Source organism: Pseudochaenichthys georgianus, chromosome 4 (genome assembly GCF_902827115.2).
Source record: "Pseudochaenichthys georgianus chromosome 4, fPseGeo1.2, whole genome shotgun sequence".
Classification (NCBI taxonomy): Eukaryota; Metazoa; Chordata; class Actinopteri; order Perciformes; family Channichthyidae; genus Pseudochaenichthys; species Pseudochaenichthys georgianus.
This window is the reverse complement of record NC_047506.1, coordinates 3,397,164-3,421,497: the sequence shown is the minus strand read 5'-3', so window position 1 is coordinate 3,421,497 and position 24,334 is coordinate 3,397,164. Positions and strand designations below refer to the sequence as shown.

Genomic DNA, 24,334 nt, shown 5'->3' with positions numbered 1-24,334 from the left:
TGGCCCTTTGATGGCAGATGGTGTGCTGAAATTAGTTGACCTTGTCCTCTGGAGTTTTAATGAATGTGACTTTTTTTTTTAAATGTGAAACATCAAGAGGCATTTCCCCACAGGGGGTAAAGTGATGTTTGAGCTGGTGATGTTGAGAGACAGTCCTCTATAAAGGAAGAATATGTGAGGAGTGTTTCCGTTGTCTCATGTCTTCCTGAAGTTGTGTTCACAGGAATATAAAGAAGAATGACTTTAAATCGTTTTGTACGACTGTAGAAGAAATAAATAACATTTCATCCTGTTAAAAATGAGCAGTTGGAAGGATCTGTTGCTACATACGCACACTTACCTTAATATATCATTAGGTGCGTTCACACCGCAGTACTTTTCCCACTTTAGTTCCGATATATTTCGGAAATGTTGCGTTCACACCAAAAGAATCCGGAACTAAAATTAGTTAATGAGAACCTTTTCACCCCCTTTTCCGTCCCTGCTAGAGAGCAGGGACTTTCGTGGGAGAAAAAGGTTCCTATTTCTGATTGGCTGGGCAGAATGCAAACCACGCGCCGTAAAACTCAAGTTTGTGAAGTGGCCATTTTATTATCCTCGCATTAGCATTATTAGCATTAGCATTAGCCCAGCGCAGAAACGCAGAGAGACTAACTTATGGCAACACAAAATAAAACATGGGAGCGGTGGAGATGAGGAGGTGTCGGCGTTCTGGCGATTTACTCGGAAGGCTTCAGTAGAAGCTGCTGGGAGTCCCAGCAGCTTCTACTGAAGCCAGTCCCCAACTCCAGGGACTTCCGGACGGGGATTTCGGGTGGCAGTATATGCCGTGAAGTTGTTTGCAGCCTGCAAGTAAACCCAAAGCAGAAGAAGAAGAAGTGACGTCAGCGGCTTCATTTGCCTAATCCTCCCCCAGGGACTTATTCCGGTGTGAACGCGATCTGTACATGAACTAAGTTCTCATGAACCTTTGTGGGAAAAGTACTGCAGTGTGAAAGCGCCTAATGTTACTCACCGTCTTTAAAGAAGCCCCTTTAATGCTGTTTGGGGTTTCCCTTTCCTGTAGTATGTTCTATAGGTTTTAGTGCATGAAAATAGTGTGCAGAGGCTAAAATCCCTGTGAGTTTGTCTACCACACACTCAAGCTTTTATTGAGTAGCGTTCCAACAAATTGTGATAGGTTAAGGGGCGGGACATCACTAAGCGATTGACCAATCACAACAGAGCGGGCCAGCTTACCATTCAGAGCAGACTGGGTACGATTTTCTCTCCATTGTGCATAATGTCAGAACACCAGGTGACACAATCACACTAATATAATGCAACCGCTCTCAAAAGAACATGAAAAAGCTATAAATGGGACCATCACCTCGTTACTGAGTGTTTTATAAAGGATTCTGTCAGACGCTGTGCAGAGGACAGTGATGGATTGATGTGACTAACACATTGTGCGTTCACTTCTCAGTAATTAATAGGAGCCGTCATGGGGGCTGAGCAGAAAGCCTTCCGAGTGTATTTACCGGTCGGAAGTGGATTTTCAAAGCATTGTTCAACATGTCAACTACATCTGTAATTTAAAACTGACTGGACCTTTACTCCATTCTACTCTCTTGTTATGTTTTGTCATAAAGATGAAAATGCAGTAAAAAATGTTACACAAGACTTTTGTTTTTTGTGCTGTGCGCAAACTGTTGCAGTTGTTCATTGTAGGGATGGGAACGATGAATCGAACATTCAAAATTATTCAGCTATTCGAATATGAGTTATGAATAACTTTATTGTAATTTTTATTTTCATTTTTTATTTAATTTTTTGGGAGGGGTGCCTAAGTTGATTACATATTATCAAATGAAATAATTCAATGTATACGACAGAGCCATAGCTAAAGGTGTGTTTTGCTCTGCTCACCGGTCCCTCACAGCGGGCAGAGCTGCAGGTGCTGATCTCTCTCTCGCGTCCGGTTATACTTCACTCGCGTCCGGTTATACTTCACTCGCGTTTATGTCCAAATCCATCAGATTTAACAGTCTTATTGCCTGTGGGATGAAACTGTCTCTGAATCTGGTGGTTTTAGTCCGGATGCTGCGGTACCGCCTGCCAGACGGCAGCAGACAGAACAGTTTGTGGCTAGGGTGATGGGGGTCTTTTATAATCCTGAGGGCTTTCTTCCTGAGCCGCTGGGAGTAGAGGTCCTCCATGGATGGCAGCTCCGGCCTGGTGATGTTCTGTGCAGTTCTCACCACCCTTAGTTGCAGATAGGGTTTTACATTCACTACAGAGCCCTCCTTTAACTAGCTTTGGTGTCTCGCTGCTTACTGGGTGACAGATGATCGGCCGTGGTTCAGTTAGCCCGAGGGAAGTGATCTGTTCTGCTTTTTGAATATTTCAGAGCCCCTTGGCATTGATTCTAGTGGTAATGAGCCTGGACTGTTCGAGAAGACCTTAAAGTCATTATTCCGCAGCTCGTTGAACGAAACTCCAAACAAGAGCATGTGTCATCTGGATTTCCTGTTAGTTTATGTGATTAATGAGTTGACAAAAATGTGAAGAAGATACTCCTGAGAGGGGGAGAGATAAGTAATAAACAAGTCCCAGTTTGAGAAAGTAGACATTGATAAATGTCTAGTTTGTTCCAGAAGGCTATTTAAGGCAACGGAAATAACGAACAAAATGAGAGATTTGACTCACTCTGAAGGTGTTCACATTATTCCCTACAAATGCCTTTTCTGATCAATTCTTTTTTTTAGGCTGAAGAATAAACTTTTGGGGAGGATACTTGAATCTTGTTTATGTACCTTTTATAAATTATTTTGTATTATCTTTTCCTCCTGAAGAGTGATGAGTCGTATTAAAGCTGTGGCCTTTAAATACTTAATAGTTCTGTTTGCTCTTGTGCTGTAAATGCATTATGTTCTTTAGCACGTTTAAGAAAAGTAAAAAAGCCTTGAAAACTATTTGCGGGAATTAGGGCTGAACGATTAATCGATTTTAAATCGAGATCGCGATATTAAATGATGCAATAAAAAAATCGCAAAGCCTGCGATTTTTTTGTACACGTTTTTGGTACTTTTTCTTCTTGTGTGTCAGTCATCCACACCAATCAGAAGTGCTGTGCTCCACATGCACCAGCCATTGTTAACCAATCAGAAGTGCTGTGCTCCACATGTACCAGCCATTGTTAACCAATCAGAAGTGGCCCATGTTAGAAGGTGATAGACAGATTGATCCAATCACCTGCCAAGTGCTTTTGAAAGTGCCTGCCCTTTCCAAATGGCTTCCAATGGAGCTTTAGATGCTTTGGTGAAACAAACTATCTGAATCAGGTTAGTAATGCTCCATTTCTATGACAGGGTGAATCTTAAACTGAAGCTTGACTTTAAAGCAACCCAACGGAAGTTTCATGTAAGTTTAGTTATTTCACTCGTAGCTCGGGCTGCGGGGGTGCTGGAGACGGGAGCATGTTGATGCGACCTTCCTAGCCGGAGATATGGCCGCATTTTACAATAAACTTCCGTTGGGTCGCTTAAAAACAAAATCGCAAATCGCAATATCTGTCAGAAAAATCGCAATTAGATTATTTCCCCAAATCGTGCAGCCCTAGCGGGAATAAAGAAAGACTTTCGTAAGTTTTCAAATATTGGTTGTAAAAAGAGAGACTCGGTAAGGACGAACACGATGAATCCACGTCTTTGTTCTCAAAGACAAAAGCAAACAAGGTCTTACAGAATTCAAACTTCTCTAGAAAAGGTTTGGCTCCGAAGATAACTTCATTTTCACTGTAATGAAAGTTTAATAAAGTTAATATTTATATTTCAGTACTTTGTAAAAAGAGAGACTTGGCCTTCATCCTTTGTTACACATAGACACAAGTTGACAAGGTCTTACAGAATTCAAACTTCTCGACATGTCAGTTCTTAATGTTCCTGAACTTTATGATATGTTATGTCTCTTGTATTCTGTGAACTTTTCTGTTCTTCTTTTTGACTCTTTTAATAAAGACAGGCTGTTGTGGCCTGACAAGGACATTTCTAATTTTACATTAATGTAAAAAGGCAAATATCCAAATAGGGTCACGCGTTCATGTTTGCCATAAATATAACCGTCAGTATGTCGAACAGATGCTGCGGCTGATATAAATCCTTTCATCAGACGGGCTCTGGGCTCCAGATGAGCTGATGTCTCCGCAGACCTGTTCATTGGCACCCTGAAGCCAAATAAATCTCACAAGAGGTTACAGCTCTCCTCTCATTCTTTCTGGATGATTATATACATGTCTACAAGTACTCTTTCAGCCTAAAGTGGTGCAGGAGTGAGTATTAAAACCAGAAATGAGTCAGCATTTTAGGTTTGTTACGAATTCGGTAGTTCATCAAGTTTGTGGTCATCCTGAAATAAGGTCTGTGGTTCACACAAGCTAAAGAAATGTTAACGTGTTCTACAACATGAAATACTTTAGTAAATACCCCACTGGTGAATTTAAAAACAGAGGTTACTAACAAGTGTCTAAATAAGACGACTAAACGTCACCACGCCCAACATTAGCCGCCTTTAGCTTAGCGGTGGTGACTTGAAGTCATGTGACCGTGCTTTAGTTTAGAGTTGGGGGTGCGGCGGGGGGGAGTGGAGCCTCGCAGCGGCGAAACTGTGGCGCGCTTACACTGTAGGTACGCCGGGTTTGGGGGTGCGGAGAGGACGGGTGCTAGTGGAGCCTCGCAGATGAGGGTGCTGCAGCCTCCTCAGCACCCCCCCTTCCCACGTCCATGGCCCAACATTAGCTTTATTCCTCTGTAGCGTGCTTTACAACACAAAATAAGTCAAAGAGATTTTAAAGTACAAAGTACAGTATGTCAGTAAATACCCCATTGCTGTGAATTTCATTACATCTAACATTAGCCGCCTTTAGCTTAGCAGTGGTGACTTGAAGTCATGTGACCGTGCTTTAGTTTAGAGTTGGGGGTGCGGCAGGGGGGAGTGGATCCTCGCAGCGGCGAAACTGTGGCGCGCTTACACTGTAGGTACGCCGGGTTTGGGGGTGTGGAGAGGACGGGTTCTAGTGGAGCCTCGCAGATGGGGGTGCTGCAGCCTCCTCAGCACCCCCCCTTCCCACATCCATGGCCCAACATTAGCTTTATTCCTCTGTAGCTTGCTTTACAACACAACATAAGTCAAAGAGATTTTAAAGTACAAAGTACAGTACGTCAGTAAATACCCCATTGCTGTGCATTTCATTGCATCTAACATTAGCCACCTTTAGCTTAGCGGTGGTGACTTGAAGTCATGTGACTGTGCTTTAGTTTAGAGTTGGGGATGCGGCGGGGGGGAGTGGAGCCTCGTCGCGGCGAAACTGTGGCGCGCTTACACTGTACGCCGGGTTTGGGGGTGCGGAGAGGACAGGTGCTAGTGGAGCCTCGCAGATGGGGGTGCTGCAGCCTCCTCAGCACCCCCCCTTCCCACGTCCATGGCCCAACATTAGCTTTATTCCTCTGTAGCTTGCTTTACAACACAAAATAAGTCAAAGAGATTTTAAAGTACAAAGTACAGTACGTCAGTAAATACCCCATTGCTATGCATTTCATTACATCTAACATTAGCCGCCTTTAGCTTAGCGGTGAAGTAGTTTGTTTATAGCTTACCGTTAGCTTTCTCTGGAGATAGCCTTTATACTACAGTACAACTATTTTTAAAAGTGAGGAGATTATCCAGCTGAACAAAATGTGTAAGTAAATTAATTGTGTGTTTGCATCAGAGCTTTTTTCTGCAATATCCAAAAATATACCATAATAGAAAATCCCATTGGCTTTAACCGAGTGAGCGATGTGATTCTAACTTTCAGGTTGGCGTACACAAATACATCCTCCCTGGGCCACTATATTCCAGAGCACATTATAACCTCCCCCCTGAGAGAGCTTATTCTCTCTTCTTTCTCTTGTTATTTAAAAACTACCCATTTCCAGGCAGTTATGTGTATGTGAGGAGAGTGCAGTTTATCAGGTGACCACCATACATTTTTCTCTGATGGCTGAACAACACACAACCACCAATTCATTCTATACTTCATGTTATTTTATTTAAGCAAATAATCTGTCACAATGAATCACTCGTAACTGCTGCTAAGTGGCAATTTAGGTTCAAAAGTACACCCTGCAACACAATTAGCACTGTGTAATTAGGAAAGTAATGTAATGCAGCCTCAACACCCAGGTTAAACATTTTCTAGAGGGACTACTACTGCACTACCTTTGTTTTAAATCTTCCACCGCTGACATAAGGGAAGCAGAGCTGCAGTATATTGCTTACTTGTCCATGATGTGCTTTGTATTTCCCTTTGGTATTTAAAGTAAGGCACAACAACATGCTATTTTATATGGAAGAGGATTAGGGCCACATGTACAAGTGTTTGGGAATCTTTTTCTTTTTTTCAGAGATGAAATTCAGAATTAGGGAAGTAAGCATTCTGAGTTTTTTTGTCATAATTCTGACAAAAAGACAAATCTGAAATGTTTCAATTTTCAGAAAACATTTCATAAATAAAATCAGAAAAAATTGAATTCTGACAAAAAATATGATTATTTAAAAATCTTTTTATAACTTTTTTAAATGTTTTGCCTCACAGTTACGATTAAAAAAATAAGAGTAATTGACCAACTCTAAGGAAGATTTCAGTGTCTGGATTTTATTTTTGTCAAATTTCATTAAGGAAACCATTACAGTACATAAATGACTGTAATATGTTTTGCCCAGCAGTGACGTTGGCTCGGTGACTCCTGCTATGATTAGACATTCTCTGTTGAGGTAACGCGGTTAGCGGAAGGTCCATTTACTTCCAATCAGGTCTCTTTTCTTCATGTTGCACAATTAAATATGTTGTTATTATAGTTTCGTTAATCATTTCTCAGTAGATTTGATGTTGTGGATGCAGTTGATCCTGCTGGTCATATTTCTGTATCATTGTACTGTACAGGTGGATTTGACGTCATGTATCTCAATTAGCCATTTATTATTTGAAAGTGGATACTTATGAATGATGATGGAAAAGGCTTTAAGTGCATTTTAATAACCTCTTGTGTGCTTATTAACTACAGCGACCTCCACGTTCTTAATTTCCTTTTCACTGCATCAACGTCACTCCTGCTGAGCATACATTACTAATGCATATGAGCCTAATTAAGTAGAAGCAGGGTCACGGAAGTCCAGCGTAATATAATGAAGCGTGTACAGTAGATCACATTTTTAATCTAAATTAGATTAAACTTTTTGTCTTTTGGGCCGCAGTGATATTGTCTATTGAAACAGTGTAATCAACTATAGTTTATCTGTTCAATAGAATTAAAAAAAACTTAGATTTGTTTGGGCTTCTTCTCTTTGTCTTTTTCCCACACAAGTAGTTTTACTCCATGGTTTAAATATATGAGGAGATTTGGAGGATCTGAATCATTTTAGGCATAGACCTACCACAAAGAGATAAAATCACCAGGTCAGGGGGGGGCAAAACATTGATATATCAATCCATATTCTTCAGGACATTTTCAATAGGAGCCTATGCGCTAAGAAAATGGCTGACAAATGTATTATTCTGTGGTTTATGCCTTAATCAGAGACTGGCCTAGATGCTAACATATTAGCACATATTAGCACGCTGATGGTGTCTCCAGATTTAGTACAGTATCGTGTAGGGAGAGTTTTTAGCGGGAAATAATGTTCTGCTGTTTTTGTGTCTGTTATGGTCTGACGTGACCATTTTGCACGGCTGTAGGTGACCCCTTAATACCAAAAAGTGTTGTGTGGTACATGCATTAAAAAACTTTTGTAAAGGATGTTTTATTATCTACAGTCTGGAGACATTATGTTAAACAAGCATCAGGCAGTAAGGAATGTAAGGCCTTCACATCTAACTGAATATAGTATATTATACCGGGTTCTCTTTGTACCGTGGAGAAAAAGTAGATCCCAAATCTTAACATTTCACAACGGTAAAGACATCAGTCATGTGATTTGTGTTAAAAAAAACTGCCACAGTGCGACAATTTCACAACATAAATGTCGTGTTATACTTCTTTTTGGGAGTCATATTGTGTATTTAATTGAGAAAATAAGGAGTGTGTTTGATGTGTTTGCAGTCCTGTCCCATCAGTTGATGATGTGGGGGAAACTTCTGAAGCAATTGGAGACAGGAGCTGGAGCTTTGATGGCAAACACTGACGGTTCATTTGGAGCGTCGGCCGGAGAATTCACAAGACATGTCACGGGCCACGATCTGACCACACGGTTGAGATGCCAAATCAATTCTGAAGAGCTCTTCTGTAGTTCGAGGTTTTAACTAGTTCGGAGTGTAATAATCAACATTCTTTATCAGCGAGACTAAACAAATATGTACCCTGAATCTAACTAGAGCTGTCATCCATAGAAAATAATGTGCGCCAGGGGACCTACGTTTCAGAAAAGATGTCCCTGAACTATAAACTCCCTCATGTCAGCTTGTGCTCCTCATAAGCTGACAACAGCAATGCGCCCAAGCTGCTCCTCCTTACGAGAGATGGCAGCTACCAAGGCCGTAGAACTAGGCCACGGGAAAAGAGACAGTGAAGGGAGAAAACCATGAACTGGGTCGAAGGTTGAATAACTAAGCAAATTATTCCATAACAGATAATATGTCTGATTTTGTAGAAATCTACAATTGACAGGAAAGGAGGTTTTATATAAGTTTAAAAAAATACATACTACATTCAGAATGTATAAAATGCTTTCTTATTTTATTTTTAGAGCTGTACCCGGTGCAGTTTCCTCCCCAGGTGTTGTGTGATTATGAATAAAGTGCTTTCAGAGCAGCAGCCTCAGCAGGGTTTCTGCAGAAGTGTCCTCTCGTGCACCATCTGTTGGCACGTTGGCCGAGCGCTGACTGGCAGGTGGAGCAATTCTCGCTTTGGGCTAAATTGGCTGAGACACAAAGACAGGTAATGTAAAATGATGGGGAGCTATATGCAGTGTCAATGTGAGCGCTGGTGGCAGCAGTGTGTCACAGCTGTCACTTAGCTGCTTTAAAAGTCCAGGCGCTAAGTGACAGATTTACTCGGAGCATGAAATCATGGACAGCAGCAGAGAGGAAACCCAGGGAGATCCTGCAGGAGGAGATGGAAAGGAGACAATAGTCATTTCTTAATGTTTGGTGTGTCCACTCTGAGTAGGAGTGTAGTGTTGTGTGTAGATGGTGTGGTTGAAAAACTGCCAGGAGCTTCCTGGTTGAGGCCGTTGCTGGTGGAGTGCAGGGTTGCCAACTCTCACGCATCTGGCGTGTGACACGCGCTTTCACTCTCAATCTCATGCTCTCACGCTGCCCAAACTATTCTCACGCCAAAAACAAGATGAACCGGCGATCGTTTTTGGTTGGTTATTTACAATGTTGAGTTGACAGCTGCTCAAGCTGTCGATCCGCTCCCTCCCCGCCCCCACCACTCTTAACAACGCTAACAGACAGCAGAGCAGTGGGAGCCGGTTGGTCAATCCGACCCGTATGGCGCATGCTCAGATCTAAGATCCAGTAGAAATGATAACAAGTAAAAGTCTGCTGCTTATTGTTCTTCTAGGCCAAAATAGAGTCAAAGAGTAATGAGAGTGAGTGTGTTAATTAATATATTTGGCAGTTTGGAGTAAGTCTGTAGATTTGTGTGTGTGTGTGTTTCATGTATAGGCCTCTCATAATTAATTTTGTTGGATACATTTTCCCGGAAATTATTGCGATAAACGATAATATTGTCGGCACCGTTGAATGACCATTTTAGACCACTGACATCATGATAATATATAATAATAATAATCATTCAAGTACATCCTTTCAAACTGCTAGTCACATCCTCATGTAAATGGCAATTTATTGAGGTCAGAAAAGTTATGGAGTTCATTTTTATTTATCGTTTCATAAGTCAATTAATTGCTTACAGGCACACAATAAAACAGTGGAAACAAACATGTGTTTGACTTTCATTAGTGAATGAAACTTTGTGCCCTTTATAGTCTGTGTCCAATATTGTGTATTTGTATATATTGTATATATATCCTATATATATGCTAAGGTCCCGCTACTGACGTTGGCAACCCTGGTGTAGTGATATAATTTTATCAGAATACTGTATTCTTCCAGGTAATCAAGTGGTGCAGTGATAATGTATTTGTGTAGGTAGTCCCGAAAGTTAACCTCACAAGGGCCTCAGACAAGGGACTTGTCTCTATTCTTGTTTTGCTCGATCTCAGTGCTGCATTTGATACTATCGACCATGATATCCTATTGCAAAGACTAGAGCACTTAGTTGGCATACAGGGAACTGCTTTAGGCTGGTTTAGGTCCTATCTATCTGAACGCTCTCAGTTTGTACGTGTCAACGATGAATCTTCCACGCAAACCAAAGTTAGCCATGGAGTGCCACAGGGCTCAGGGCTCGGACCTATTTTGTTCACATTATATATGCTTCCGTTAGGCAATATTATAAGGAATCATTCTGTAAACTTTCATTGTTATGCGGATGATACTCAACTATATTTGTCAATCAAGCCTGATGAAATTAATCATCTAAATAAAATTCAAGACTGCCTTAAGGACTTAAAAACGTGGATGACCTTAAACTTTTTGATGTTAAACACGACCAAAACTGAAGTTATTGTACTTGGCCCGAAGAATCTACGAAACAAATGATCTAAAGACATACTAACTATGGATGGCATTAATTTGGCCTCCAGTGAGACTGTAAGGAATCTTGGTGTTATATTTGATCAGGATTTATCCTTTAACGCCCACATAAAATCAATTTCAAGGACCGCCTACTTCCATCTACGTAACATTGCAAAAATCAGGCATATCTTGCCTCAAAACGATGCAGAGAAACTAGTCCATGCATTTGTTACTTCTAGGCTGGATTATTGTAACTCTTTATTATCAGGGAGTACCAAGAAGTCAATCAAGTCGCTTCAGCTGATTCAAAATGCTGCAGCCCGTGTACTAACCAGAGTTAGGAAAACGGACCACATTACTCCTGTTCTGGCTGCCTTACACTGGCTCCCTATAGAACACAGGATAGAATTTAAAATTCTTCTTCTCGCCTACAAAGCCCTTAATGGGCAGGCGCCATCTTACCTTAAATAACTCATTATACCCTACTGTCCTACTAGGGCATTGCGTTCCAAGAATGCAGGGTTGTTGGTTGTTCCTAGAATCTCTAAAAGTACAATGGGAGCCAGAGCCTTTTCTTATCAAGCTCCACATTTGTGGAATCAGCTTCCAGTTTGTGTTCGGGCGGCAGACACCCTATCCGTTTTTAAGAGTGCGCTTAAGACCTTCCTTTTTGATAAAGCTTATAGTTAGGGCTGATTAGATTCAGCCCCTAGTTTTGCTGATATAGGCTTAGTTTGTCGGGGGTCATCTTACTTCTTCCTTCTCTCTGTCTATACCTGTGTACTCTCATGTTCCGATTAACCCAGCTTCCCCAAATGTCTTTCTTTTGGTGTCTATATACGCTGGGATCCGGAGTCATGGATGATCCTGCGGTCCTGTGTCCTGGATCGCGAGCGCTGGATCTTGAGTCGTGGCTGTGGTCCTGGATCATAAGTCCTGGATGGATATCCTCGTGGATTCATCTTTCTATTATACACACATGCATTTCCAAACATCTGGACTACCTATGTTGCAAATGTATTATCTTTTCAATTTACACACGGCATCTATTGCACGTCTGTCCGTCCTGGGAGAGGGATCCCTCCTCTGTGGCTCTCCCTGAGGTTTCTCCCATTTTTCCCTTTAAACTGGGTTTTCTTTGGAAGTTTTTCCTTGTACGATGTGAGGGTCTAAGGACAGAGGTTGTCGTATTGTCATACTGATATTCTGTACACACTGTGAAGACCACTGAGACAAATGTAACATTTGTGATATTGGGCTATATAAATAAATAAAAATAAACATTGATTGATTGACGTCACCACCGCTAAGCTAAAGGCGGCTAATGTTGCGCTATAAAGGAACTACAGCACGGTCACATGACTTCACTTCACCACCGCTAAGCAATAGGGGGCTAATGTGCAGCATGAAGAGGTTTAGTAGTCTGATTTAGTCGCTTCTAAGCAACTGTCGATGTTATGACACGTAGAAGCTTTGGACATTCACAAGTGGCATTGTGTTTTTGTTTTCCTGACATGTTACTTCCTAGAGAAAACCTTTACACATTACGGGGAACATAGTAACATATTAGCAGGCTGAAGCTCAAGTAATTGCTTGAATGTAGGCACATAGATCTGCTAAAATGGCTTCAGATAAGGTTTGTTAAAACAGGTGTTCTGTGAAAAGGTCTTAAATATGCAGCTAGCTACTTGCATGATAACATATATAAACACTAAGGCTTACTGTAAGCTACATGTCCCTCGCTATACATCTAAAATACCCAATCTTCACCAGCTGTTGATCATTAATATAACACAAGAGACAGCATTTTTATTTGATTTACAGGGTAGCATCTATAACATAAAGTTACAAAACATTAACAACTTTTTCAGAAAACCATTGACTTCATGACCACCAGAAGAACTTTTTGTATCTCAGCCTGTGGAGTGAGACGATGGAACAGTGTGAATGTGGAGCTAAAGCCATGTCCAGACATGAACCAGGTCAACAGGAAATACAGAGAAATTATTTTCTCGAGGGACAGGGTGTGTGTGTGTGTGTGTGTGTGTGTGTGTGTGTGTGTGTGTGTGTGTGTGTGTGTGTGTGTGTGTGTGTGTGTGTGTGTGTGTGTGTGTGTGTGTGTGTGTGTGTGTGTGTGTGGTGTGTGTGTGTGTGTGTGTGTGTGTGTGTGTGTGTGTGTGTGTGTGTGTGTGTGTGTGTGTGTGTGTGTGTGTGTGTGTGTGTGTGTGTGTGTGTGTGTGTGTGTGTGTGTGTGTGTGTGTGTGTGTGTGTGTGTGTGTGTGTGTGTGTGTGTGTGTGTGTGTGTGTGTGTGTGTGTGTGAGAGATGAGAATTATTGCAGATTATAAATAAATCATTTAGGGACAAGGGGGTGAGATTAAATGAATTATACTTCTTCTCACTCCTTTTTGAACACTAGATGTGGCACTGTTTATGTTGCTAATGCTGTTGTTGTTGTAAATGTCATCTTTTGTTTTGATTTCTCTTACATGACTATGCACTGGAACATTTGTTTTGTTTTGTAATTATTTATTTTACTTGTTCGAAATAAAATGTATCGATGAAATGACCAGTTTTCAGGGCTCATTCCACTCTATTCCCATTTAAACTAACGATCTGGAAGAAGCTGTGGTGAAAAGAAAGTGTTTATATTGAGCTGTGATTGAATCCTAAAGTAATGCACCCCCTTTGTGTCAGACCTGTGTTTCCTGCTCAGCTGCTGATGAGGTTTTGGCCTTTTTTTACGTGTGGGATTATCTTCTGTCTCCAGGTTGGATAGGAAACATTGGGGTGTGGGGATAGGGCTCCACAGCGCTTCATCTTGCTCACATCAGGGGTGGAAGCAGCGTTGGTTTATCAGTTAATTGCATTCATCCGCCTTCCCAGTTGTAATTCACTTCTTAATTAGTCGGCAGGAGTGAACACCAGCAGGGATAAGAGGGATTGTATCAATGATGGTTTTGATCAATCACTATTTCTCTCTTTCTTTTTCTCCACAGTTAAACCAATTGTTATAGATGTGGGCATATTTGTGAACAGCATTGGACCCGTGTCTTCAATCAATATGGTAAGTCAACAAATAAATCCCTTTGTTTGAACCGTTTTGTTTACACTCACACAGCTCAGCATCTGTCGTCATGGTGCCGGAAAGTTGTTTTGTCTGAAACCAGAGCCCAGTCTGCTCTGATTGGTTAGCTGGACGACTCTGTTGTGATTGGTCAAATGCTTAGAGATGTCCCGCCCCTTAGCCTACCACGTACAATGTGTTGGAGCGCTAGCCAGTAGATGGGCAAGTGTTCCATAGTGATGTCAATTTGTTCTGGAAGTCAACAAAGGAGTCCAATGGAGGCGTTTCAGTTTGGGAGAGAAACGCCCTTCTAACTTTATTCACCTCAGATTTGCAAAACACCTGATTTTAACATTGTGTACTAAGACATAAAATACATCAGTAAATAAATACACATGGGGAATTTGCCAACAAGTGTCTAAATGACACGACTAAACGCCATCACCACCAACATTACCCGCCTTTAGCTTTAGCAGTGGCCCTGCTCAGCCATGTGACTGCGATGTCGTTCCTTTATAGCCTTACGTTAGTTTTCACTTCTGGTGATTTCATTTACGCTTCCAAAATCCTGAAGTGGTGTTAATATGTGGAGATTATCCTGATGAACAAATCATGTTAAGATTATTATTTATTTTCTACAATAAAGTGTATTCTAATGGAAAACTCCCATTGCCTTTTGTCGATAGACCACTTGTGACTAGGGATGCACGATATTGGTTTTTTGAAACCGATACCGATAACTTCCTGCTTCTCAAGACCGATACCGATACCGATAATAATATAATATATATATATTAAATGTACCTGTAGTTTTTGCACACCTGGTGGTAACAAAGAGAGTGAGCATTACTACTATGAACAAAACAAAGCCAAGAACAGTTCTGACTCTTTAAAGTGACCATATTTATTTTCCCAAAGAAACTTCTTGCCTTTTTCAAAAGCCTCGTCGATAGGTAAAAGCCCCGGTGCCTTTGCAGCTGGCTTTGGATTCGCCGCTAGTTTAGCAGCGCAGGCGTCTTCGTACGCTTTTAACACACCATCGTAGCCATGGCGATGTTTCAGGTGACTGATCAGGTTGGAAGTATTATAGCTTGTTGCCTTTTTCCCTCCTCGTGGAACTTCTGCATTGCATTTGTTAATACAAATAGCAAGCGAACTATCTCACTCTGAAACTTTGAAATAGTCCCATACTACCGACGACACGTTTGTTTACGTCCTGCCTTCACGGCCGCACACCGTTTACGTCACAGCCAGGCTTGAGTTAGGGAGCGCTGGATTTGTGATAAACTCCCCTCTTCCTAAACCACTATACCACAGTACTGGCAACACGGGAGGAGCAGAGTGAAAAACAAGCACCCCTCATCCCAATCCACCCACACCGCAGGATTTTTCTCTTTTTTTTTACCCAAAAAATATATTGTATATTATCGGGGCTATTAATACTTTTATCGGGTTTATCGGGATGACGTCATAATTCCTAATATCGTGCACCACTACTTGTGATGCTAACTTTCGGGTTGGCCTATAAAAATGTGTGATCCCTGCCAATTGTGTCCATAAGCAACTTCATGTAATACTGGCTTTTGAGTGCATATCTACACCGCTCTGTGTGACAAGCTAATTTTAAGCCCCATTGTTGGAGAACTATTCATATACAGTATCAGCTGTCGTTCTCTTATTGTTTCTAATTACAATGCGGAGTATAATCCTGGGTGTCGTGACTCTGCCAGGAGACAGATGGTGATTAATTTCCTTTGCTTTAGGGAATAACGTCTGAAGAAATGACATAACTTCCACATCGAATGAACAATCAAAGAGGGAAGTATTCTGAACGTTTGAACGAAAGGGGCTTATTAATGTCCATTAGCAAAGTAAAGCTTTGCATTGGGTCTTATGATATAACTGCACACATGCTGAGGCATCTTTGTGGAACCTCTTACTGAGGCTAGAGTATCTGCGTGGAGATCATCAGATATCTGCAGAGCTCATGGTTTTATTTTGTATTCATAAATACAATTAAAACCCTTTTCCTCTGCGAATAATACAAGGGGAACTCGCGTGATTTATAATAACCGCCAAGTTTGTGATATGTGAGAGACGTTTACTCACAATTCACCAGACTATGTCAAAGCTCTGCATAATACCCACTTTTTGTATTTGATATATTAAACTGTACATCATTCACAGTTAATATTGTACATTTTATTTCATGAAAGGCCTATTTATGCTTTTGTATATTTTACAAGTAAAAATACTTTTTCTAAATGCTAATGAATTTTTGATACCAGTGTTACATTTATTTAATGCAGGCACTAATTAGAAAAACATGCTTTTTGCAGAAATTAACTTGATTTCTCAATTCTGAAAATGTCACAGTATTGTGGTGGCTAAGTTTCAATATACTGCTGCACACACACACGCACACGCACGCACACACACGCACGCACGCACGCACGCACCCACGCACACACACACACACACACTCACTGGGTGTTTCTCAATGTCGAAGAAGGCTGCTCCAGAGCCACTATTTCAAGGATGCTACGTCATCGAGTCCCGCCGAAAGACTGTTCCAATGTCCAGGATCCTTGGAATTCTACCGAGGCCAGCGTACTTCGTTGCGGGAAATTTCGAGGCTGCACATGTGTATCTTCCGCGGTCTTAAAATCCCCACAATTCTTTGCGCACGGACCAATTTCCCAAATCTTTGGCGGAAAGCGCGCTCCTTTTAAGCCGGGGCCTCGCATATGACGCACACCTGCACACCATTCTTCGTTTTCCGAGGTTAGGAAGGATTCTTGCCTCGCTGCTGAAGGACCTGACTCGGAAGACATGTCTACCAAGGAAGGGTCCTCGACATTGAGAAACACCCACTCACTCCCTTCCTGTATGGCTAACTAGGCTTGCTTAGCATTAGCATTGCTCTGACTAGGTGCAGTTACCCAATGGATTTCTACAGACATCGAAAAATAAAGGTATACAAACATAAGAAGATTTATAAAACAAAAATACAATCAAAATATATTTCAAGTTACAAAGTACGTGAACAGAACTTGGAGAAGGCAGCTTCTTTGAATTTATGGAGAAGCTATGTTTACACTCCTGGGTGTCCAAAGCAACCTTCTGCAATCTAGGACCTCCTGCCAAACCAGAAGCTGGAGCCAGCCCGATGCTAACCCCCCCACCGCGGGGAGAGCTATCACACACTGCCCAAGACACACACTCTCCATGCCAGTTCATTTCCCCCTGTGGTAGAGAGCTGCTGGCAGGATGTCCGCAGCATCTTATTTTCCCGAGCAGCTCAATATTAATGTGTTATTTCCTCATATTTGCAGCTCACTGTAATTGTTTGGCTCCCACCTGCAGTGAGGGAAAACGTCCTTGAAAATGTTTCGTTAACTCCCTAACAATGTCCCTTCTACACGTGTGTCTTACGCAGTGGTGACAGGTAATTGGGTATATAATAATAATATAAATAATAACTTAGATTTATATAGCGCCTTTCAGTAGTAAAAATAAAAAAAACAGTCAGAAAGCAATTTGTATACGTTTACATTTAGAAGCCATAATTCCCTTTGCACTTACTTTATTTATTCATCAACTAACATTTAAACATATAGGTTAAGATATCCAGCAGCAGTATAAGTAATTAAGAATCCAAAAAGGTACCAGCAGTGATGCACATGAATACAGTAATTTGATATGATTACTTATATGGTGCTACTCAGTGGCGGCTGGTGGAAAATATTTTTGGTGGGGCTATTGATAGAGTGAGTAAAAAAATTAGTTTTGGGAGAAATGACCCCTTAAATTAGGACTTCTGGTGATGTAATAGCGCGTTTCCAGTGCAGCGTGGAGCTCGCTTTAATGCTGCGTTCAGACCGGACGCGATGCAGCTGTCAGCTGTGTTTACTCGCATCATTCAAACAAGACGCGCTGGCTCGGGAGCTACAGCTACAACAACATGAACATATTTGACCGTGATTAAATTGTAATACACGTTTCTAAATGATGCCGACGTAACAACATACTGATACCGGTTAGTAAAAACCATGAATTAATGCTTTGACAAGTCTGCAGACAGACGGCAGGCGAAAAACCTTTTAGAATGCTTGTTCCCTGAATGGAGCTTGGCTAAGCTAACGCTATATATGCTCCGACCGTACACACTCACAACAACGGCCTACAGACATAAATAAACCAGCGACTGTATTCTCCATGACACAGACAGTCTGTGGTTTGTACTTGTTTAACTTTTGTCTAGTTTCTGAACAGATCGTATCTGTCCCCGGCTGTTTGAAGAGCAAGCATGGGAAACAAAAGATAGCATTTACCTGTTTGCATCCAGCTAGCCATGTGAGAAGCCTTGTTGATACGTTGTCTTTTTCACGAGCTTGCTGTGATATATACAAACCGGGTTGGTCCGGTCCAAGGTCTTTAAGTATCAATTTATCTCCCAAACTTCTCCTTTCGAAAGGATTGGAGAGTAGCTCTTGGGCGGACCGAGGTTCCGGCGACTCCACCTGCACACCATTCTCATCCAAATACTGCGTCACCTTGGTTACTCACGAGTCTAAAAAACAACTCACGTAAACGCACCTAAGCAACATGGGCGCCAACATGGGCGCCAACGTGAGCGCCCACGTGACCAAAATATTTGACGGCGCTGATTGGCTGAAATTATGTTTCGGCGGCACAGTTTACTATTGAGACTTTTGCAACCTGCTGGTTGCTGCTGTTTCGCTCGGGGGCTCTGCCCCGTAATGATAAACTAATGCCATGGGCAAGGCCAGGCAGGAAACAGGTGACTTATCAGTAACTTTAGACATCGTAACACAATTTTAAACGAGATTGTATTGTAGATTATACATTTTTGTGATACTAATTGTATGATATTTACCTTGTTCATTAAAAATTAAAATATAAAATATATTTTTTTGTTAAATATATATTTTTTAAACATATATTTTTTTATTTAATATTTATTTTTATTTTGTATATGGCAAGAGGTGGGGCAGCGCCCCTAGCGCCCCTATGGGCCGGCCGCCACTGGTGCTACTTAAGAGCATACTGTAAGATTACTTTTGTACTTTTACTTAAACAGGAATAATTATCCTGATGTTCAGCTGCATGTTAGTATTTAGCATCTCTACTGTGACATGTCTCCATGCTTTAATGTTCAAAAAGCTCTTTATCTTTCTCACACTGCCTGTGCTGCAGCACCTCTTTTCACCCTCTGTCTGAAACCAGAGCCCAGTCTGCTCTGATTGATTAGCTCTGTTGTGATTGGTCAACCACTTGGAGATGTCCCGCGCTAGCCAATAAAATATGTGGGAGAGAAACTCAGAATAGGGGCCTTTTTCTAAACTCAATATTTGTTTACTTTTTCCTTTATTGTCTTATTTCAGGGAAGCTAGTGTGAACCCTTCTTGCCAGTTTTAATGTGCATTTGATGTTATAAAGACATATCAACTATATGCATATTTGTATTGTTTTGTGCAGATTATTGTTACCCAAAACCTGCAAAGAATTAATGGATGTGCCTACCTTATGATTGCTTTAATTAGGCTTTAGAAAATATCTCACTAGTATAGTTGAGTGAAATGTGAAAGGGCAGAATCGTGAAAGGTCCACTAAAACCAATAAAGAGAAAAGGCTTCTTGTTTTTTCACATGTTCCTCATTTGCAGTCCCGGCAGCCGCAGCACAGAAATCCCATTTTAATTTCTCCTTGATGGCGTGAAATGTCAACAAATGTTTTAACACAATGGGAGTGCTTTAACCTTTTTAAACTGTGAAGAAAGAAGGAGTCAGCTTCTGTGACTAACGCATTAATAATACATTCAGACTTTGGGGTTATCTCTCCCTTCCATCTTGAAAGGCAGTTTCCGGAGGTAGAACATCTTTAGAAGCGCTGCACAACCACCGTGGTTTATGTGTGTGAGGCTGAAGAATATATAAAAAGGCATTTTGGAGGAGAACAAATTATATTGAAGGTTAATTTGTTTAATTGACCTGTGACACACAAGTCAAAGTCAACTTTATTGTCAATCTTCCAGTTTGTGTGGGATCGAAATACCGTTTCCCACAATCCCGAAAATATAAAAACAAATGTATATAAACATATGTGTGCAAATATGTATATATATTAGAGCCGGGACTCGATTAAAAAAATTAATCTAATTAATTAGAGGCTTTGTAATTAATTAATCGAAATTAATCGCATTTTTAATCAAATATACATATTTGACCTGAGAACAGGGAGAAGCAGTTTTCACATGGATGTGACTCCAGGTGGTCGACAGTCGAGTGCAGTCCAGGGAGCCAGGGAGCTGGTTATTCTCTCAGACGTGGACTGACTTATCCTGGCCCTGAAACCAGTCGTCTGGTTGAGTGTGGGTTGGGTCAGGGTGTGGTTCCTTGCACTCGGAGTCGGGCTAACGTCCACGCTAGCTGCTACACGCTAGCTGCTACACGCTAGCTGCTACACGCTAGCTGCTACACGCTAGCTGCTACATGCTTTGCATTTAGGTGATACTTTAAACTTGATGTGCTGCGGTGATATGCACATTATTTTTTGCATAATTTGCACACAACCGTGCTCTTGTCGACGCTTCCATCCGTCCGTTTTTTAAAACAACATTTCCCATCCACGGGGCCGACCAAAGCGGTCTCATCAGCTTGTTCGTTCATGTTTGACTATTGTTCACCGTGGTTTGTTGTTGTTGTTTGAAGTCCCATGCTGAAGTCATGAACGTTAGTTGGTGCTCCAGTATAATCGGTACGCCTGAAACTCATCCAGTGAGAAACGTTCCGCTGTGCAAAAATCAGTGCGATTAAAATGCGTTAAGTTTTTTAACGCGTTAATTTTTGTGTAAGTAATTAATCTTAATTAACGCGTTAAAGTCCCGGCCCTAATATAAATATATATATATATATATATATACCATACTTTTCGGACTATAAAGCGCACCTGCATATAAGCCGCAGCAGCTAAATTGTCCGTCTGTCTTGCTCTCGTTCTGTCTCTCGGTTCCACTTTTACTTTGGCGCGCTACCTGTCTCACTCTTTTCCGGCCTCCAGCTTTTCCCGCCGCTTAAAGGTGGCGGGCGCGGACCGGTCATAGAGCCCATAGAGTTAAAGGTGGTTAATTTTACCTGTAAAATCCATAGATTTAGGAGGTTCCCTAGTGGCCGTTAGCTGTACAAAGAAAATGGGGGGAAAAGTCGCGGCTTATAGTCCGAAAAGTGCACACATTAAGACCTAAATAAAAACACAACAATCAATATATACAAAATAACAGTCACTTCAATATTTGAGAATGTACATTAGTGCAGATTGTCCATATAATGTTCATTATTGCCATGGCAGCGTAAAAAGTAATAAACAATGCACAACGAAAACAAGTGTGTGACATTAAGATCCACCTGCAGGGCAGAGCCTACATCCATTTATTTATTTCCTACACAAAGGGTGAAGGGGGAGGAGAGCCTTTCCCAGCATGCAGAGGGTCAAAGGAACAGTTTGCAATAGAGTGGTAAAGGAATGAGTCATAAACCCAGAAATGGAAAATGTATTCATCACCTACATACGTATAAGGTCATTAAATGTAGCCCCACATTTACCAACAAACATTAATGCATCAATGATCATAATCCAGTCATTTAATATATACGATTCTGAAATGGGACGAGACATAACTAATACCTATGTCTTTTAAAAAAAAAACATAATCATTACTTCTAATGTAAAATATCTGCCGCCTCAGCCCTCCGAAATAAAGGAAATTAAACGGTGGTACTACAATGTCTTCCCATTGACGTACATTGGGAAAGAGACGTCTGTAAATAAGCATATGGTTGTCATTTTGACTAAACCAACTAGTACGGACACCTTTATATCCCTTATTTAAATCATTAGGGTCTCAAAGTTGGAAAATGCGCTAAATTCTGAATCCAAAGTTACTTTTCTTGATTTGGTTGGATGTTGGTTTGACTTGATGTTAAATCGATTGCTTTTCCTTGGGTTCCCTGCAAAATATTCGTATAGATGGAAGGATAGATAGATGGATAGATAGATAGATGGATGGATGGATAGATAGATAGATCTAAAAAAATATGTATATATACATGTGGAAATACAAAATATGATTGCAATGCATGATTATTCGGTGCTGGAAAATCAATGCTTTTTCATTTCAAACTCAGATGGAACAGATTTACTTAAGTCCCGCCTCTGACGTCAGTTCTCTTTACACATCCATTGTGTTTTCTTGAAATACGGCACCTGAAATGACACTGTACCGTAAAATACTGAATGTTGCACTTGATAAAAGCAGCAGCAGCAGCAGCTCACGCCAGGTGGAGGCTGACGGAGCGTCCACACTACAGCTCCAAAAATAGCTTGGAGCTGGGCGTGTCTGGAGCTTGGGGATTTTATTCAAGCAACACGGCCAACAACCAATCACATGAATCTCCCGCCCCCGACATACAAAGCAAAAACCCCCGGGGATTTTATGCGAGCAATATATATATAAACTCCCCAAACAGGCGAAAACCTACCGGTTTCCCCCACTGTCTCTGCCACCTCCCTCCATGCCTGGTTCCTCCGGTTTGTATCCCGGGTGATTCGCTACGGCGATAGTTAGTTTCTCCTCCGACTTTTTTTGAAATATAGAAATGAACGGCGGGATATCTCTCCCAGTTTAGACGCGGTTTGATTGGCTAGCGCTTCAGCTGTCAGATTTTGGGAAACGGGATTTGATTGGCTGGCGCTGGCTACTCCGGCGTCCAGGCGACCAGAAGTTGAACAATGTTCAACTTCTGGTCGCCTGGGACGCCTGAGACGCCTCGCTCTGCTACCCACAATTCAGTTCGGCGAAAAAGCGCGGCTACGTGACGTCACCCCATTGAAAGTGAATGGGCAGCTTGGAGCTTTCGACGCTGTCGTGTAGACGGGCCGTTACGAGTTTGTCTCCTCGTGGTGGATGACCTTCGGTTTGCAGTAATGAGGACACGCAGAGAGACCTGCAGCTGAAGAAGGAGCAGGAAGTCTCTGAGCTCAGTACAGATACAGCATGTTCTGATGCATAATCATCAGCTGCACACCCGAGACGCATGCACTGCCCCAGTTTACTGTTTCTGGTTCAATGGCTGGGACTTTAAGAAGTTAACTATCTCAGTTTAATATACCAGATTTCATCAGGAGGATTATTACTTGCCTGCAAATGTGAATATTCTGAATATTTAATGTCTGAAAAATGGCCTTGGCTACCTTGAATCAGAATACTTTATTTGTCCTGGGGGAAATTGGGTAATGTGACACTTGCTCCACTTTAAAGTTTAAATAAAGATACAATACAAATATGTGTATAAACAAAATAAGTTAAATAGTGTAATAAAAAGATCAAATAAAAAAGTATTTATTTCAACGTAAAAATAAGAAACAAAAGAAAGGTCCAATACAAGATTAAATAAAGTAACGATATTTATAAAAACATAACAAATTACTTACAAAATGTGGAAATTATACTACAGGAAGGATAACAGCACATTGAAAGGTTAAAACAATAATATAAGGTACTGCACAAATACAAATATTTAGTTTTATGGCACAAGTAGTAAAGCTATCAAATCTACTGGAGAAAACATACGTAAAGTACACAGGAAAAGTACAGTTGAGCATGTTTTCACTAATATCGTGTCCATCAACCCAACAAAAAGCTTTAAAATAAACAATATGTTTCTTATATTACCTAAAACCCAAATTGCATCTGTTATTATCAACGCAATGTTATATCACCCCCTAGATCAGGGATGGGCAAATGGGGGCCCTCAGATTAATTTATAAACAACGTAATAAATAATAAATAAAAAAAAGTTTTTACATGTAGTACTGATACCGTCCACTAGTTACGTCGCGAGCTGCGTACATGATTTCGTTCGGCAGCCAAATAGCGCAAAAATAATCTGACGCGTTTGTGTGTATTGTGTGTGTTTCCCGGGGAAACACTCACAAGAAACACCGGTTGTTGTTATGCCTGCTGTGACGTTAAATTGCCGCTTGTAATTATGCCTTTACAAGCTTCCAAGTTGTATTTATCATCTGAATTTGGCGAAACAAGTTTAATATTCTGAACACCAAGACTTTGTTTATTTGAAATCAGATGAAAACAAACTGTCACAGACCCTGCCGTGTTATCTATGATTACTATATGCTTTTCATTCAGCGGCGGCGCTGAGGAACAGCAGAGTGCAGGTTGACGGGTGTCTGTGTGGACATTCCCCTTATTGTGGAATAAGGGGAAATAATAGGGGGAAATAACCTGTTCAATACAAACATGCCACTTGTAAAAATTAAATAACATTTCTGTGAACTGATATTTGTTTAGTGAGCTTATTAGAGGATGTTCCCTGAAAGATTGTAAAATGCCAATGAAGATGTCAGACTTAGTATATTTGTTAATAATTTTGTGTGTGTGTGTGTGTGTGTTCCAAGTGAATCTGAGGCCCCCTGGTGGCCAGTACAGTTCAAAGTCTTCCTCATTACTCACAAAGCCCTCAACAATCAGGCCCCCCCCCCCCTACCTCACAGACCTGCTGCACCACC

The 24,334-nt window shown here is 41.1% G+C and overlaps 1 protein-coding gene across 1 annotated transcript in view; it reads left to right on the top strand.

Moving 5' to 3' along the window:
* LOC117445644 (gamma-aminobutyric acid receptor subunit gamma-3) overlaps positions 1 to 24,334 on the top strand; it is a 63,974-nt gene that overhangs the window by 5,483 nt on the left and 34,157 nt on the right. Inside the window, exon 3 of the mRNA XM_034081415.2 lies at positions 13,659 to 13,726. Within this exon, the coding sequence (XP_033937306.2) occupies positions 13,659 to 13,726 (68 nt within the window). The remainder of the gene's footprint in view (positions 1 to 13,658; positions 13,727 to 24,334) is intronic.